The 16,279-nt window shown below is 35.3% G+C and overlaps 3 protein-coding genes and 1 long non-coding RNA gene across 4 annotated transcripts; 3 read left to right on the forward strand and 1 right to left on the reverse strand.

Annotated features, from left to right (window-relative positions):
- Nucleotides 1–274: 274 nt before the first annotated feature.
- Nucleotides 275–2,790, reverse strand: LOC114251307 (uncharacterized). The gene is made up of 3 exons (XM_028185522.2): nucleotides 2,744–2,790; nucleotides 1,977–2,107; nucleotides 275–500 (listed from the first exon to the last, which is right to left on the reverse strand). Exons 1-3 carry the CDS (start codon nucleotides 2,788–2,790, stop codon nucleotides 289–291), a joined length of 390 nt encoding a protein of 129 aa, XP_028041323.2. The 3' UTR covers nucleotides 275–288.
- A 2,333-nt stretch (nucleotides 2,791–5,123) lies between these two features.
- On the forward strand, nucleotides 5,124–6,460 carry LOC114251309 (uncharacterized; the record flags this gene model as incomplete). Its single annotated transcript, XM_028185524.2, has 2 exons — nucleotides 5,124–5,280; nucleotides 5,758–6,460. Coding segments are annotated over 2 exons (399 nt in total), but the record flags the coding sequence as incomplete, so codon positions are not given.
- Nucleotides 6,461–6,751: 291 nt separating this feature from the next.
- Nucleotides 6,752–8,717, forward strand: LOC114251308 (uncharacterized). Its single transcript, XM_028185523.2, has 3 exons — nucleotides 6,752–6,801; nucleotides 7,307–7,437; nucleotides 8,353–8,717. The coding sequence occupies exons 1-3, from the start codon at nucleotides 6,752–6,754 to the stop codon at nucleotides 8,715–8,717; spliced, it is 546 nt and encodes a 181-aa protein (XP_028041324.2).
- Nucleotides 8,718–14,144: 5,427 nt separating this feature from the next.
- On the forward strand, nucleotides 14,145–15,564 carry LOC149502562 (uncharacterized). The gene is made up of 2 exons (XR_016323455.1): nucleotides 14,145–14,268; nucleotides 15,374–15,564. It is a non-coding gene; the product is annotated as an uncharacterized LOC149502562 (long non-coding RNA).
- Nucleotides 15,565–16,279: the final 715 nt, after the last annotated feature.

Here is a 16,279-nt window from a genome sequence, read left to right on the forward strand (position 1 = left end):
TTCTTAAATAGCACGTCAGTAGCAGAAACCCGTTCAATGCCAACTGCTATCTCACTAAACAGCCACAGTTCTTAAAGTTAATGTTTTGAATTTAAAATGTGTAGTAGCATTAAATAGTATAAAAAAATAGATAAAATTAGCATAAAATTAGTATTTTTTTAATAGGAGATTTAACATGATCATTACCTACATACACTCTTTATTCTTAATGAGTTATCGTAGGTTTATAAGCCCGTTCTAAGATGTTGAATAGTAAATAAATAAAATATAAACACAATCGAACATTTTTTAATTAATTTTAACAACTTTAATTGTATCCTCTTCTTTTGACACTTGCGATCGTGGGAGAGATGCTCTATCGTCCCAAATGAAATGTCCGATTTGTAGGATTCTCGATACTACCACGTTAGACATAAGAGCTTTGTTGATTGTCCTGTTATTCGCTCTCGACGCGTACGGCACCTGAATGATCTGTAAGTTTGTTGATTGGGTCACGTTGCCTTGAAAAGAAAAATGGATAGTGAATAAATAAATCGTATGGCTAAAGGATACTATATGACTTCCACCTCTCAATTCCAACTTATATGCTTGCCTTTTGTAATGACCTATATTAGAATTATTTTGTCCGTGCAGTTTGGGTCATAAAAAATCGGAGCGGTGAAGCGAATATTTCGCTCTCTCTTCCACTCACGAGCCTTATAGACGGGCATAGTGATGCGCATTATTGTTATCGATAAGCGTTATCGATAGTGTATTTAGTTTTGTCATTTTGTGGGTTAGTGATAAAAATGAAAGTAAAAATCAGTAATCAAACACTTACACCACATATCGCCGCAGCAAGTTAACTATGTTTTATGACCCAAACTGCACGGACAAAATAATTCTACTACAGTCTAAGGTTTTTGGTTTGTACCGCCCTAACCAACCGCCTCCGGAGGCACTGGAGTCCGATACAGACCGGTTTGATGCCCAATTGACCGGGCATCGGTAAACTGGAATCCCCAACGTAAAAATGATTTCGACCCCCTACCGTTCAGGTTGAAATGTGCCAATGCTGATCGCACAATCAGCCATTCGTAATACGCTAACAGTTACCTAATTGTAATAAAGAAGTTCGTAAAGTTCATTAAAAATGTACTTCATATCTTTTTTTAAAAGCAATCTCATGTTCCAGCTACATTATTTAGGCAAAGGGCCGAAATAATGCTTCATAGAATAATAGAGCAAGAAGCGTAGAAATTATAGTACGTATTGTATTAATATTGCCCATGTGAAAAACAGGGTTTTAGCTTTTGATGTATGTATTTTATTACCTCTGGGCATAGTAGAGGATAAGGTTTGAAATAAGATAAAACAAAAAAACATAAATTCTCTGTTATCTATACACAAAAAGTGTACAAATTAGAGAAAATATCGATTGAATCGTATCCAAAATTTCTTTTAGAGAAAGAATCGATCATTAAGAAGATTTTTTTTCAATAATGCCCACAGAACTGTTCCGATACAATATTCGCTTTATCAACCGAGAACCCATGACAGCTTCACGTCAGAAATAGGATGATGGAACTTACTAGTGTGTTACTTTGTGCTCTACCACCTCCAATATATCAATAGGCATTTTGTTTGGCTGTACTCCGTTCAGATTGAAAAGCACAACTGCTTCGCGTCTAAAACTGGCAGGAATCTTTAAATTTCCACCAGTAGCTATGGGCAGTAGACTGGTAAAATATCATAAAACGTTGCTGCTCATTCTCCGGTGATACCTTTAACCGTATTTTAGGAAACACATGGGAAAGAATCGGTGGTGCGATTTTAGGTCTACCAAACACCATGCCTAAAAAGTGATTGTAAATATCTGGCCGGTACTATATTATCGAGTGCAATTTAAATTTGCGGCCGTGAAAAATCACACCCTATACGTAGCTTAATTTAAAAAGTCGTTCTTTCAACCGCGTAAATTATTAATATTCTGTTACCTGTTGCATAAGCGTTTCGATTTTCTATATAACAATATGTGTAGCCAATAAACGATCCGATTCCGACAGCTGACACTGTTATCATGATTATGCCTGTTGTGAAAATGATGCAGGCAAACCAACGGGGCCTGCTGAAAAATTAATTGGCATTACATACTAATCTCATTATTGCCGGCTTGACTGGGAGCGATGTTAATGATTAAGCGCAAGACTGGTTGAAGTGGAGACAACTTGTGAGGACCCTATGAACCAGCGGAAAAGCGCAATATAGGATGAAGTGGATGGAGACAACTCGTGAGGGCCCTTTGTACCAGCGGGGTACTCTAGGGCTACAACAACAACATACTAATCTTACATTTAAAAGCCTTGTCATCAACGTGACCTGGAAAACAGGACAACAAGCTTTCTGAGCGTTTTCACAATGCAAGTCAGTGAACAACAATATGTTTAGCTTACGATGGATCTTTTTTTTATTGCTTATATGAGTGGACGAGCTCACAGCCCACCTGATGCTAAGTGGTTACTGGAGACCATAGACATCTACAACGCAAATGCGCCACCCAGCCTGAGATACAAGTTCCAAGGTCCCAAGCATAGTTACAACGGCTGCCCCACCCTTCAAACCGAAACGCATTACTGCTTCACGGCAGAAATACGCAGGGTGGTGGTACCTACCCGTGCGGACTCACAAGAGGTCCTACCACCAGTAATTACGCAAATTATAATTTTGCGGGTTAGATTTTATTACACGATCAAATATTCCTTACGTTTTAGTTATTTCGGGATTTGTTTGTAATTCCATTGTGAAGGCCATTTTTTGTATAAATATGTAAAAACAAGTATAAAATACAATACATGTGTTTGTAAATGTCAAATAAAAACTGACCAAAGATAATTTGATAATTGGTTTACAAAATGAAGCCACTTTCATATAATTGTTTTTTTATTTATTTTTTTATTTTATTCATTAAATGACCCAACCGCGAAATCGAGTTTGAATTCATTAAAATTTTAATCATCATAAAAATTTAAATAAATACAATATAAGTTTATGAACAAAAGAATCGCAAATGATAAATTCGTTCGAAAATTCCACCAATTTTGACAAGCTTGACCAATCACCCATCAAGTTCATTTAACAGATTTTTTATACAATACTTTACATGTTTATTTTTATTTATACATATTTTACCTACAGATTATAATGTGTAATATTTTTTCGGAATGTGGGTACACAATATCCAACGTAACATACATATTGGAACGGTAATTTAATTCGAAATAATTATTTACATTTCATTTCTTGTTAAAAATAATAGGATCCCAATCTTATGTACGAAGTATGAGTAAAACTAACTTAAATGAACTAACCTTAAATGACTACGTTAGAAAGTAGGAGAAAATATTTTGATTCCTTCATTCATAAAAAAATTGAAATCCTGAAAATTTAGGCAAAGTACGTTTTATATCCTCAATTTAATATATTTGAGGTCCGTCTCAAGTATAATGCAAGTTGGAGAGGACTATCACATTCTAGGAACTTTATTTAGCTTTATTATGCGCATACACACTGAAGTTGTAGTGGCGTGAGTCTCATCGGACTTTTCCACCGATCTCAGAGACCATCAACTTTATGTGATTGTCGCCGGCTTCCCAGAGAGATGTGGCTGAAGGATCAATTCATATGAAGTACTTTTTACGATGCATTATCGATGGTATGCTTATGCAGTCTACACACGACCCTAAAATCAGTTGCGATATCGGGACAGTGGTGAGGAGGACCCTAAATCGTACCCTAAATCACCTCGTAACCGGATTTTTATTGTTTACCCTAAAGTCTAAAATCGCTTCGGGCGAGCTCACGATTTTGGGATGATTATCCCCACCACTGCGGTTCTGATATCGCCACTGATTTTGTATGTGTGTAGGCCGCATTAGATGAAAAAGAGCTATGTCATTATTCTTAAACCGGTGTCCACCCAATGCTGAGTGTAGGTCTCTCCAAATGCATCCCATTCTTTGATAGGCACAACGAAGCGATATCGAGCTGTTTAGGAAAACGCATATATGTTTTATATTATATGTGGAATTTAGAGGAGTGTTGCCTCTAAACTTAGTGGCTTATAAGCAATTTAAAGTTAAAATAGTCAGCTATGTGTGATAATGCGAACTATCCCACTACCGGAATGTTGTTTTGGTGTAATGTTTAAAGTTGTGAAATTTTGTTTGGTGGTTCAAATTTAGATGTATTATGATTTCAGTGGATTTTGTTTTGATGTTGTGATTTATTTGTCAGAAATTTATTTACTTTAAACTATCATCGGTCATGTTGTGAGCAACCAGCGTGCTTTTTTCTTGTATTATATCTGTGAGATGGGATAAATCCTTTACAATAAAATAACGAGTTTGACCTTGTGTCTTATGATGGCGTCATTCAGGTCTGTGGGCTTCGGGTATCACTTAACACCAGGTATGCCGTGAGGTCACTGAGGTCTGTTCATATGTTGTCAAGTATTCTATCTCATTCCGTCATAAGCTAAATCCGATAGTTAGATACGTTCGACTCTTTTTAGTGTCGCTTTTTCATTTCATTGAGTTTCATTATTACTTTTTACTGGTGGTAGGACCTCTTGTGAGTCCGCGCGGGTAGGTACCACCACCCTGCCTATTTCTGCCGTGAAGCAGTAATGCGTTTCGGTTTGAAGGGTGGGGCAGCCGTTGTAACTATACTGAGATCTTAGAACTTATATCTCAAGGTGGGTGGCGCATTTACGTTGTAGATGTCCATGGGCTCCAGTAACCACTTTATACCAGGTGGGCTGTGAGCTCGTCCACCCACCTAAGCAATAAAAAAAAAAAAAACAATGGTGATAAAGAAGGTGCTTTTTACGTAAAAAGTCTAGATTTTTGCTAGAAGATATTGATGAGAATTGATAGGAATGGTCTTAATATATGTAATAACCGATTGAAATATAGATAGCACTCTTGTCCACTATCACAAACTTCACTTGGAATAATTTAAGACTCAAAAGTACGCCTCCCAACTATTATTACGAGTAAACATAGAAATAGATCTAATAGAATGAAATTGTGGTGAATTGTAAAAAATAATGAATTTATATAATATAAAAAAAATATTGTTTCAAAATTTCTTGTTTAAATTTCTTTGTTTTTTTTTACAGACTAGCTTCATGTTGTGCCCTAACCGCCGTTGTTTCCTGTATAGTGGCAACACTAACGATAATGTTAGGAGTCGGTGTTGGTCTCGGCTATAACTATTGCTTTGTGGACATGAAACTTAATGGTAAATTATATAAAACAACAGCTTCTTGTAGCTAAAAGTATTTCTTGTTATTTTGATTTTAGTTTCTCGCGTCCTAGACTAAAATTTTTAGGGCACTCGTTTACTGAAATATATAAATAATAGTCACATAGATATCTATTTCATGTCAGATGTTGAAATACTCCATTTGTAATCTGTAATCAGACGATATATCGACTGAACTGAACTGTTGTAGGGTGATTACACAATAGAAAATAACGAGAATGACGCAAATTATAATTTTGCGGGTTTGATTTTTATTACACGATGCTATTCCTTCACCGTGGAAGTCAGTCGTGAATCAGATCTCTAAAAACGCAAAATACTATTAGAAAATAGCGAATCAAGATTAATGGTGAATTACAAGTTCGCGTCGAGTGCAGTAATGAAACGAAAATGTAGGTTTTATTTTTGATGTTTAATAAATTTTGAGGGTTTCTTTTTTTCTAATTTTCGCAGAAGTCAAACCAACAACTTCCACATCCACATTGGCTCCACGACGAAGAGTTTTCTCTGAAAACGCACATTATAATTCAGAGTTAGTAGAAGTGGAGAGAACACAGAAACCAGAACGTCCAACGAGGTCGATAAAGATACAATCTACCATTGTTTTATCTCGAAGGCATTGGGATAGCTTACCGTCATTGATTTCAAAGTTAAAGAATCGAAGGAAAAATTTTACTTTAGAATTACTAACGTGATTTTTGTTTCGATTGTACAGTTTGATTTTGTGAATACGAAGATCGAAAATGTATTTTTTGAGATATTTATTTGTTATATACAATTAATCATTGAGACTTTTACATTTTTGAATAAACATTTTATACATTCGACATCATTATTTTTCAGTCAAAAATTTACACTAATACAACAAATGTATCCTAGCTTCTACTAAATACAAACTTAATCTAAAATTGATCTGTGAATGTACCTGGCGTCAGTCTGAGAAATCTAGTAAAATAGTAATTACGATTAATTCAGATATAGATTTCCTGTCTCAAAAGGCATGGTAAAATTTAGGCGTTTACGGGTTCCGGATGCTTATTATTACCAGGTGATCCATGAGTTCAGTTGCCCACCTAAAAATAAATTAAAATATGGATGATTATTCCTACACACGTATCGCTATTTCATGAATTTGTGGGAAACCTTTGAAAAGAGACGTTTTAATATGCTTGGGGGAACACTATGCTCTGCAGTCGATGTCTGTAGATTAAAATTTATTCGGGAAAATTTTCAATACATTTGACTTTTAACCAATGTACACTGGTATAGCTATTTGAAAACCAAAAAGAGCACAATATACATACATACTTTTTTCTCAAACGAGGCAAAAAATGTAAAAGTTTTAAAACATTTATAGACATAAGACACGTCATTTATTGTTTTTATTTACTTTTAGTGTTTTTTTTTGTTACTTTTTATAGCGAACAATTCTAACATTTGCTCAGAAATGGGCATTGTCGTAAGCGCAATATCGAATGTTTTGTATGTTTCTGAAAAGTAAGTATAAATTTGTTAATATATTTTATCGTAACGTACATTAGATTGACCTTTTGATTTTTTATTATGTCCCTGAGATACAACTTCTAAGCTCTCAGTATAGTTACAACGGCTACCCCACCCTTCAAACCGAAACGCATTACTGCTTCTCGGCAGAAATAGACAAGGTGGTGGTACCTAACCGTGCAGGCTCACAAGAGGACCTACCACCAGTAATTACGCAAATTATAATTTTGCGGGTTTGATTTTTATAACGTGATGTTATTCCTTCACCGTGGAAGTTGTGGGTTTTTCTTGATAATAAGGTAATCTTATTTTTGAGGCTCACTCCAGTTCAAGACTCGGTTCATTGAGTATCCGCTCCGAGAGATCCACCGAAAAGATGGCTCAATTCAAACGTCGCTGATTATATAATGATAGTATTAAAAAAACTGTTTCGTGTACTTACCGGTACTACCGGTAATAATTTATAATAGTAAAATTAGATTTAATTTATCTTTTGCAGAATATCGCTTTGCTTCACTTGTACCGTTTTATTGTACTGTAAAATGATTACTTTGGTCGCTACTCTGTGTCTGGGCATCGGTCTTGGTTACAACTACTGCTTTGTGGATATGAAGACCAGATTCAGATATGGTGGGTAATACTGTCTTCCTATGACATCTCGAATCTTCTTTGAACATTTTCCAGTTTAATTTTCATTGTAGTTTCGGACAAGCTTTCGCTCTTTTCATTTCAAAAGTAAGGGTCAATGTAAATTTAGTAGCTACGTAAATCCTGGTAAATTTAACATGAAAAGCTTGTAAGCTTTCTCAAAACGACGAGGTTGGCTGTCAAAGTGAAAGTTTAATGTTTTAGTTAGTAAGCACAAAGCATTATAAGCACAACGTACTATTGTTTAATATCCTAAAATTTGTACTGAAATACGTGCTATACAATTTCCCTTGCGAAAAATGTTAATTGTGAAATTTCATTTTGCCACACTATAATTAATGATAACAGCAATGCCAAGGTCACTGCCATTGTCTGCCAAATATGAAATAAGACCAATGATAGAACAGTTGTAAGATATTACCACAATATGTCTCAAGGTAATCATTATTATATTCTTGGGTCTTAACCATCACTTAACAACTAATAGGTTTTTAGCTTGTCCGCTTACTTAGGCTAGTAAAAAAAAACTTCTCTATAATCTAGAGCTAGTTTTATTCCTTTATTCCTTTGAAATTATCCGATGAAAATGCTATTTTCGTGGTTTCGGCCTATACACGCAAAGGCGGTTTTTAGACATTATTGACACTCATACCGTTGAAATTAATATGTATAGACATCGCCTAATCTAACAGCAATGCGCTATACATTTCTTGAAGAACGGGTGACCATTGTAACCATAAAATTTCTCGAGTGGCGACCGCGCACCGGAAGACGTAGATGCAGGCAGCGTAGGTCCTTATGGCGAGCTTTGGGTGAGGCTGATGACCAGCAGTGAGCATCTGTGAACCGGTAGATAGATACGAACTTAAGTTATAAGAAAATAATATTGAATTTCAGTCTCAGGTGATTCAGAGGGATTTCGCCGTCATGGGCCAAAAGGTCTCTTCAATCGTGTCGAGCCTAAACGTCAAATACCAATCAAAGAAGTCCTGAATTTTGAAGACGATGAGTTTGGAACATCGTCCGAATCTGAAACGATGTCAGAAACATCTACAACAACTATGCTACCCAATACCACTAAAGCAGCATCTAACAATGTAACAGTTGGATCTTCAACAACGATAACGAGCACATCAACAGTTCCTGAATCAATAAGTCCTCCGAAAATGGTTATACCGATCAGTGGTTTAGACCTTATTGCTTTGTTGTCAAAGTTGAGAACGGAAAATCGAAATTACTCATTACAGATAGTTACGTCTTGATTATTTCTGTGACGTCCGAATTAGTAGCACGCTTCATGTGGCCATTAGTCTTGTTCTTCTTCTATTTTAGATTGTTTTTAAGTATTTTTTTTATTTTATGTACCTGTAAAATACACTATACAATATATTTTATTTAATGTCTTATAATCATAACAGTATTTCATTTAACAAATAATTTTCAGTGAAACATTGATAATATGCAAAACAAAATGCAAAAATTTCAAACTTTTTTGAATAAATTGTAAAGATCATAGACTGCTGTAATGAATTAAAAAATATATAAATATATTAAAATACTCAATTGTGAATCTAAACCATTCTCGAACCCACTGGAACACACCAAATTTCATTAAAATCTGTCCAGCCGTTTAGGAGGAGTTCAGCGACATACGCATGTAAAGTAGAATTAAATATATAAAGATAATAATAAATAACTGGGAACAAATCGCCCTCGGTCATCCGGCCCCAATTTAGGATTGCCTATGTTATGAATACCAGAGACTGACATACATACATACTTATATATGTTTAAATATATATAGATAATAAACACCCAGACAAAAAGCAAACAAACCTGTTCAACACATGACCACCGACCACCGAGTCAGTCATTTTACTGTAATTGTTTTGATGCGGACTGTATGGGCCGGTTGCTGATGATAAAACTTGTGCTTTGTGCTGCAATACGGTTCATTTCTATGTTTATACACTTGATATTTTATGAATATAATAAACACGTCCGCTTGCGGTAAAAAAGTGAAAAAAGTAAAAGTAAAAAAAGAAGGGGTGACATCAAGAATGTTGCCAGTCATATAATTTTATTTTCCATACTAAAATGATGGAGCTGCTAACAGTAATACAACTCATGATTGATTAAATTAATTTGCTTTTTACATATAAACGAAATGGAAGCTTGTACATATATAGGTAGGCAGCGGCTCGGCTCTGCCCCTGGCATTGCTGACGTCCATGAGCGACGGTGACCACTTACCATCAGGTGGGCCGTATGCTCGTCTGCCTACAATGGCAATTAAAAAAAAAATGTGTATTTCGGCCGGAAACCAGTCAGGCGTTTCGATTTCAACATTTTTTCTAAATACAATTGAAATCTCACATTCAAAGTTCGATGGTGAGCATACAAGCTATGAAATCAAAACGTCATCACTATCATCATCTTCAGCTTATAGCAGTCCGCTGATGGACATAGGCTTCTCCAGTTACACACTCCTGAGCATGATCCCTGGCTCCTCTCATCCACCTCTTGCCAACCACCCTACATGGACCGTCAACTCCATCGAGCTTGAGAACGTCCTGCACCACGTTTGCCAATTTGAGGTGTCTCCACTCAAGAACACGTTTACCTCAACGGTTATCGTTACATATCTAAACGTACGCTCTAGTAATCGCTAATACCTGATAGGCAGTAAGCACTTATCAAAGCACATATCAAAAATATATTAAATACCGGAAACGAACAAAAAATAATAATAACCATAAACTATTAAATAGGACATATGGTTTCTTTTTCTAGTTAGATCTAAACGTCATAGAAGTTTGATTATATTGCTTTCAACCATTACTTCAATGCTTTCAACTAAATAATGTCAATTGACAATAGTCATATTATTAGTTATTTAAACAATAGATTCAAACTCTTTTAAACCTTATGCGTGAATAATAAATGATAGTGAACTATCGTTATGCTGCCAGAGAATAATATATTATGTGGTAAATGCTTATTATAAACTTAGAATTATCTACAATAATTAGCACTCCGTACACGCCGTTGTTTATTTATTAACTAGTGGACCCGGCAGACTTCGTAGTGCCCCAATCGATAAATAAAAGACCTAAACTTTTGTATAAAATAAACTTAAAACAAACAAAAGGAATCCGTCCGACGGGGGACACATCAAAGGAAAAACAAAATAGTTATTTGTATCTAATTCCGAGCATTTTCATATTTATCTACCTTTTAAACCTTCTCTGGACTTCCACAAATAATTCAAGACCAAAGTTAGCCAAATCGGTCCAGCCGTTCTCGAGTTTTAGCGAGACTAACGAACAGCAATTAATTTATATATAGATAGATCTATATAAAATTTCGTTCATGTAATCTTTAATGAAACTCTTTGTCACGGGGCTTCATTTGCATCATTTAAAATACTTTTAGAGCTTACAAAGAACAGACCAAGTTTATACTCCATCTCAGTACAATTTTAAGTACAGATAGTTAGTAAATCTTTAAAACAATACGATATTTTATGTTTTAAACTATATGGTAGTTGGTATGCTAATTAGAACAATGTCAACAAAAACAGCTTACTGTAAATTTTGAGTGTAAAACTCATTAAAGAGGTTCACATGTTTATTTATTTACAAGTTTGAAATGCACAAAGGTTATAGAGATGTACATAGTTTACACGTACGAGTGTTTATAGCAGTGTATTAAACTTGTTGAGTCCTAAAAACATAATGTTGCGAGGCGAATATAGCACTCATCGGAATTAAGTGTTATATTCGCTTATTCTTAAAGTTCTAGAGGCTATTATAATAACGTTTAGATGTTAGGTGTATTAAGTTAGCTTTTAGCGCTTGTAAATTTGATACTGATCACCTATAAAATAATTTTATTTTTGTCATATTTTTTAATACGCTTTTATTATCTTCATACGTATGTAACGAAATCTGAACATGATTTTGATCCCCTTCAAAAGGTCGGATTGATTCGAAATTTGGCATACTTATTAAGGACCGATGTCAATTCAATATTTTAAGCAGTTTGATCCGTTATCCTCACTAGGATAATCAGGATTAGCGATGTTTTGTTTTCCTGAGACCAGGAGTATCTGCGTGAAGACCAAGAAGGGAAAGCGTTTTTTAATAAAATCATTTTTCTTAAACTATTTTTAATTCAAAATTAAATGTATTAAAAGTTATTTTATGATACACGTGTATTTTTGCCAAAAACTGATTAATTACAGAGGATTGAAGTTACAACAAAACGATTTCCGTTGTCACAGTCTCTGTACATTAGTAAAGTTCAATTATTATCGTATGTCGGTCTTCAGATTTTGTTATTGACATCATATTTTATCTCACTTCAAAACGATCAAACAAACAACCAATTGGTCTCAAAAAACTGAGACCAGTGATATCAATAAAAGTATAATAAAATTTAAAACCCCCTTTTAAACTATCAATATTAGAAAGGTTATAGTTTTAAAGATTAAATGTAAAATTAATAATTTTTAGCAATAAACAAAAAATCGAGCTTTTTTTTCCTATTTCCGGTCGGTATTTCATTAATTTGGTTATATTATTCAATCGAACTTATTTGGAAGAAACCAAATGAATTCTCTATTCAGACGGCTCGTAATATTTTATTGGATTTCCGCACTTTTGTATTGGGTACGTAATTAATTTCTGTTTACGACAGCTTTCGCAACATCATAATTGGCGGACCAGGCGGCGGTGGTGGAAATTGTTGTGCGCCCTGCGAGTATTGCTGCCGCTGTTGTTGCCAGTGCTGCGTGCAAGTCCTCTGCAAGATTTGTTGTTGTGTTTTGATTGTCGCTTTAATACTAGGCGCTCTTTATTTGCTTGCCGAAGCCTTGATCTGTGAGTAAAATTTATACTTGTACTACGGCCTTTTGCCCGCGACTTCGTCCGCGTGGTTCACAAATAATGCTTTATTTCAGAACAAATGTGGTTAGCATAAAAACGTTATAGTGAGCCAACCTTAACATATAGACATATGCTGTCGCGGACTTTTTTTTAGATCTTTTAAAAAGGAAGAATTCTGTCATACATTATTTTAGCGAAACTTTAACCGTTTCTACAGCGCACGCAGCGGAAGCTCTCAAAAGGGAAAAAACCCGACTTTGAAACATTCTTTATTGGTGCTCCGCTTGTATTGGTCTTAGCGTGATGTTAAATAGTCTATAGCCTTCCTGAATAAATGGGCAATCTAACACTGAAAGAATTCAAATTGGACCAGTAGTTCCTGAGATTAGCGCGTTCAAACAAACAAACTCTTCAGCTTTATATTATTAGTATAGATAGATATATACTTAACGGTAGGCCGCGGCTTGGCTCTGCCCCTGGCATTGCTGTAGTTTGCGGTTCGATCGCCCATTTTATTAACCATCAAACGAAACTTAATAGAGTGTTAAAAAATCCAAAATTGCAAAATTACCTTAAATCTCCAGCAAAACTTTAAAATTTGGTAGGAATCTCATATGAAAAATCTAATTTTCTTATTTTCGTAGTAGGTAGTTATTATTATATTTACATACTCGCGATGTTTCCATAGGCCCCGAGCAGGATGAAAAGAAACCTTGACATTTCGAAAATGAGAGGTATGTAATTTACGGTGAAGTAGACACTTTTCAATTTAGACAGTAGTTGCCAGAATACATTCAAAGATGTTTACTGCAAGAATTATTTTTAAACAGAGAAAATGATATTATTCAATTTCTAATGTGGTATGTAAACACTAGATGTATTTTTTAAAGTATTTTTAGTGTACATTTTTAAGAGTTGGCAGTAAAAACGGTGTTTCGTGTCTGTTTGCGTTCTATATGTCATTTCGTGGAGTACTTAAAGCCAATTTAGCAACTGAGATAATTTTTATTCAAGTGAAACTTCTTTAGAATCGTGTTGTGTTTCAAACTCGATGAAACGAAAAAATAAGTCCATAGAGACACAAACACATAAATGTATAGGATTCAGCCGGCGAGAGAATGAGATAGAACACATTAGACGTTCTCGGACTCCTCTTTGTGCGACTCTTCGTAGCATCCCCACTATCGTCTACTAAACATTGTCCATATGTATGCTCCTGTGTAGTGGGATAGTCATATCTTATTTATAGGTTTCACTTCTACCGTGTGTGACTTGCACAAACACACACACTTTTGTTTGCACAGATGTGCAAGCGACTAATGAGATCTATAGCCAAAGCGCGCTCTATCTAACATAATGAATTATTTTTTAGCTTAAAAGCGGAAAGTAGTACTCGGAAAACACTGCGTAGAGGAGTTGATTCCAAAATTAGATAAATAAATAAATAATTAAATAAATGTTTACTAACAATCACGCCACGTTAACTGGTCCCGTGATAAGTTCGTAATGAACTTGTGTTACAGGTACCAGATAACGGATATAAATGTAAGATTTTTATTATACACATACATATATTTAATAGACATCCATAACCTTGGAAAATACATTTATATTTATCATACAAATATCTTCCCTTGGCGGGATTCGAACCCGCGACCCCCTTGTGTAGTGACCATGTCACTTACCACTACACCAGACGGCCGTTTAAATGCCGATGACGATGATGTGAAAAATTACCTTTCAAAATTTACGAATTATCGCAATATTAGGAATTGATATACATAATAACGTTTCTTTTTCAGTTGGCGCAACGTGTTTGTGAGTTCGCAAGCATTGAACGTTGGGGCCCAGCTGGCTATTTGTGTACTTGTTTTAGTAGTAGGCATTTTTGCTTTACTATTTTTGTTTGCCGCCGGCGTAATATGTAAGTAACTGTATGATTTTGATTGTTGGACAACCAGTTTGGCTGGCCACAATAATATCAATACGTGGAAAATGTTAATAATTTTTTTGAAATCCAAATTATAGATTTAATATGCATCACGTATGTCATCTAATACAGTATTGGAATTGTAAAATACTAGTAGTTACACTCTGACAAGAGTGATACGACATACGATACGATAGTAGTTATAGAGCGCTTCACGATGTGTATGGGCTGACGTGTAACTATGCTATGGTGTATCGTGTATCGTACAGATCATATTTGACTGGTTTTCAATGTATTTTTTTTTTTGTTGCTTAGATCGGTGGTCCAGCTCCCAGCCCACCTGGTGTAAAGTGGTTACTGGAGCCCATGGACATCTACAACGTAAATGCGCCACCCACCTTGAGATATATGTTCTAAGATCTCAGTATAGTTACAACGGCTGCCCTACCCTTCAAACTGAAACGCATTACTGCTTCACGGCAGAAATAGGCAGGGTGGTGGTACCTACCCGCGCGGACTCACAAGAGGTCCTACCACCAGTAAAAATTATATATGTTTATATCAATTATATATGTTTTGGGGTAGCAATTCTTGATATGTTTCTAAGCGTACTAGACGAAGTGGCGCCGTGGCCGCGCTGTATGCTTTATCTAATTACCATTCACCCCACGGTTTTTTTTTACAATAAAATCATTTTTTCTTACACTATTTTTAATTCAAATTTATTAAAATTTATTTTTTTATTTTTTAGTTGGATTTTCTATGAAAGCGTATTTTTTTAGTTTTTTTTAAACTATTATTTTTGTACTGGTTTCTTGTCTCATATAACACGGTTTCACACAACACGGTACTTCGTAGGAACATACCTACCGCGTTATAGGAGGTTTACCTGTATTACAATATCCGTCTAAACCCGTCCATGGCACGTTGATACTCCGCAGTTCCACCGCGCCTGTAACTTCACTCTCAATTACTATTTAAATTAAAAAAAATTAATATTTGTGTTAAATAAAGTAATATTTGTGTTAAAAAAAGTAAGTCAATTGAGTGTTTGCTTATTATTATTGTGTTAATTTTCAAATATATATTTTCTTTGTAGAGCATGCATTGGCCAAAGAAACTCTTGGGTATTAAAGAAACTCAGCGAGAAACGAATTCGGACAACGTAGCTTTTCCACAATCGACTATTTGTGAAGCTTGTGTTTTTTATTGGACACTGTTTTATTATAATTATATTTTAATTATGTATGGACTGTTCTATAGAAGAATAAATTTTATTTTGCAAACAAAGTTCTCGATGTACTTTGAATTTTATTTTTATTTGTTAATTCAGAAGGTTTCGCGGGTGACCTCTTGGAGACATTCAGTGTGATTAGTGCGTGTTTTTAACGCTCTCGATAGCGTGAAAGTTAACTAAAATTTGTATGCAGTTGGAACAGCGCCCCTAGCGGCAAACGTAGGCAAACGATCCAACTCCACACAAATTTGAGTTCACTTTTACGCTATCGAGAACGTTAAACAGCTCGCACTAAGCACATTGAAAATACACGTGACTGCAACTTTTAAAATTGACGTAGTAGTTAAGGTGTCAACTTTATTTTTAACTATTTTAGTAACCTCGATGGAATATTGTAAATTCACCGAACTAGTAGGTGAACTCACGGGGCTCAAACCTGACGTCGTTGCTAACGCTAATAACACACTCTAGCAAGAGCAGTGCTTCGCAGAATCTACCACCGGATCGGAAACGCGACCCAATGAGAAGATCCGGCGAGAAACTCTGTGGGCTGTGTCTGTAGGTTAATTTACTCGCCGAGTCCTTCATGGCAAGCGACGGGTTTGACGAGAACGGTGACCGTTACTTGAGGTACCTAGAAGTACCGTTAATGGATCGGGAGGATCCGAAATGACGTATATCAACAATGACCGACTGCTGTGTTTTTCTAGTTAAATGTGCCTGAGTCAGTAAAATCATATCTATTAGATATGCGTATGAAATTTATTT

The sequence above is a fragment of the Bombyx mandarina genome, chromosome 08, assembly GCF_030267445.1.
Source record: "Bombyx mandarina strain Sakado chromosome 08, ASM3026744v2".
NCBI lineage: Eukaryota > Metazoa > Arthropoda > Insecta > Lepidoptera > Bombycidae > Bombyx > Bombyx mandarina.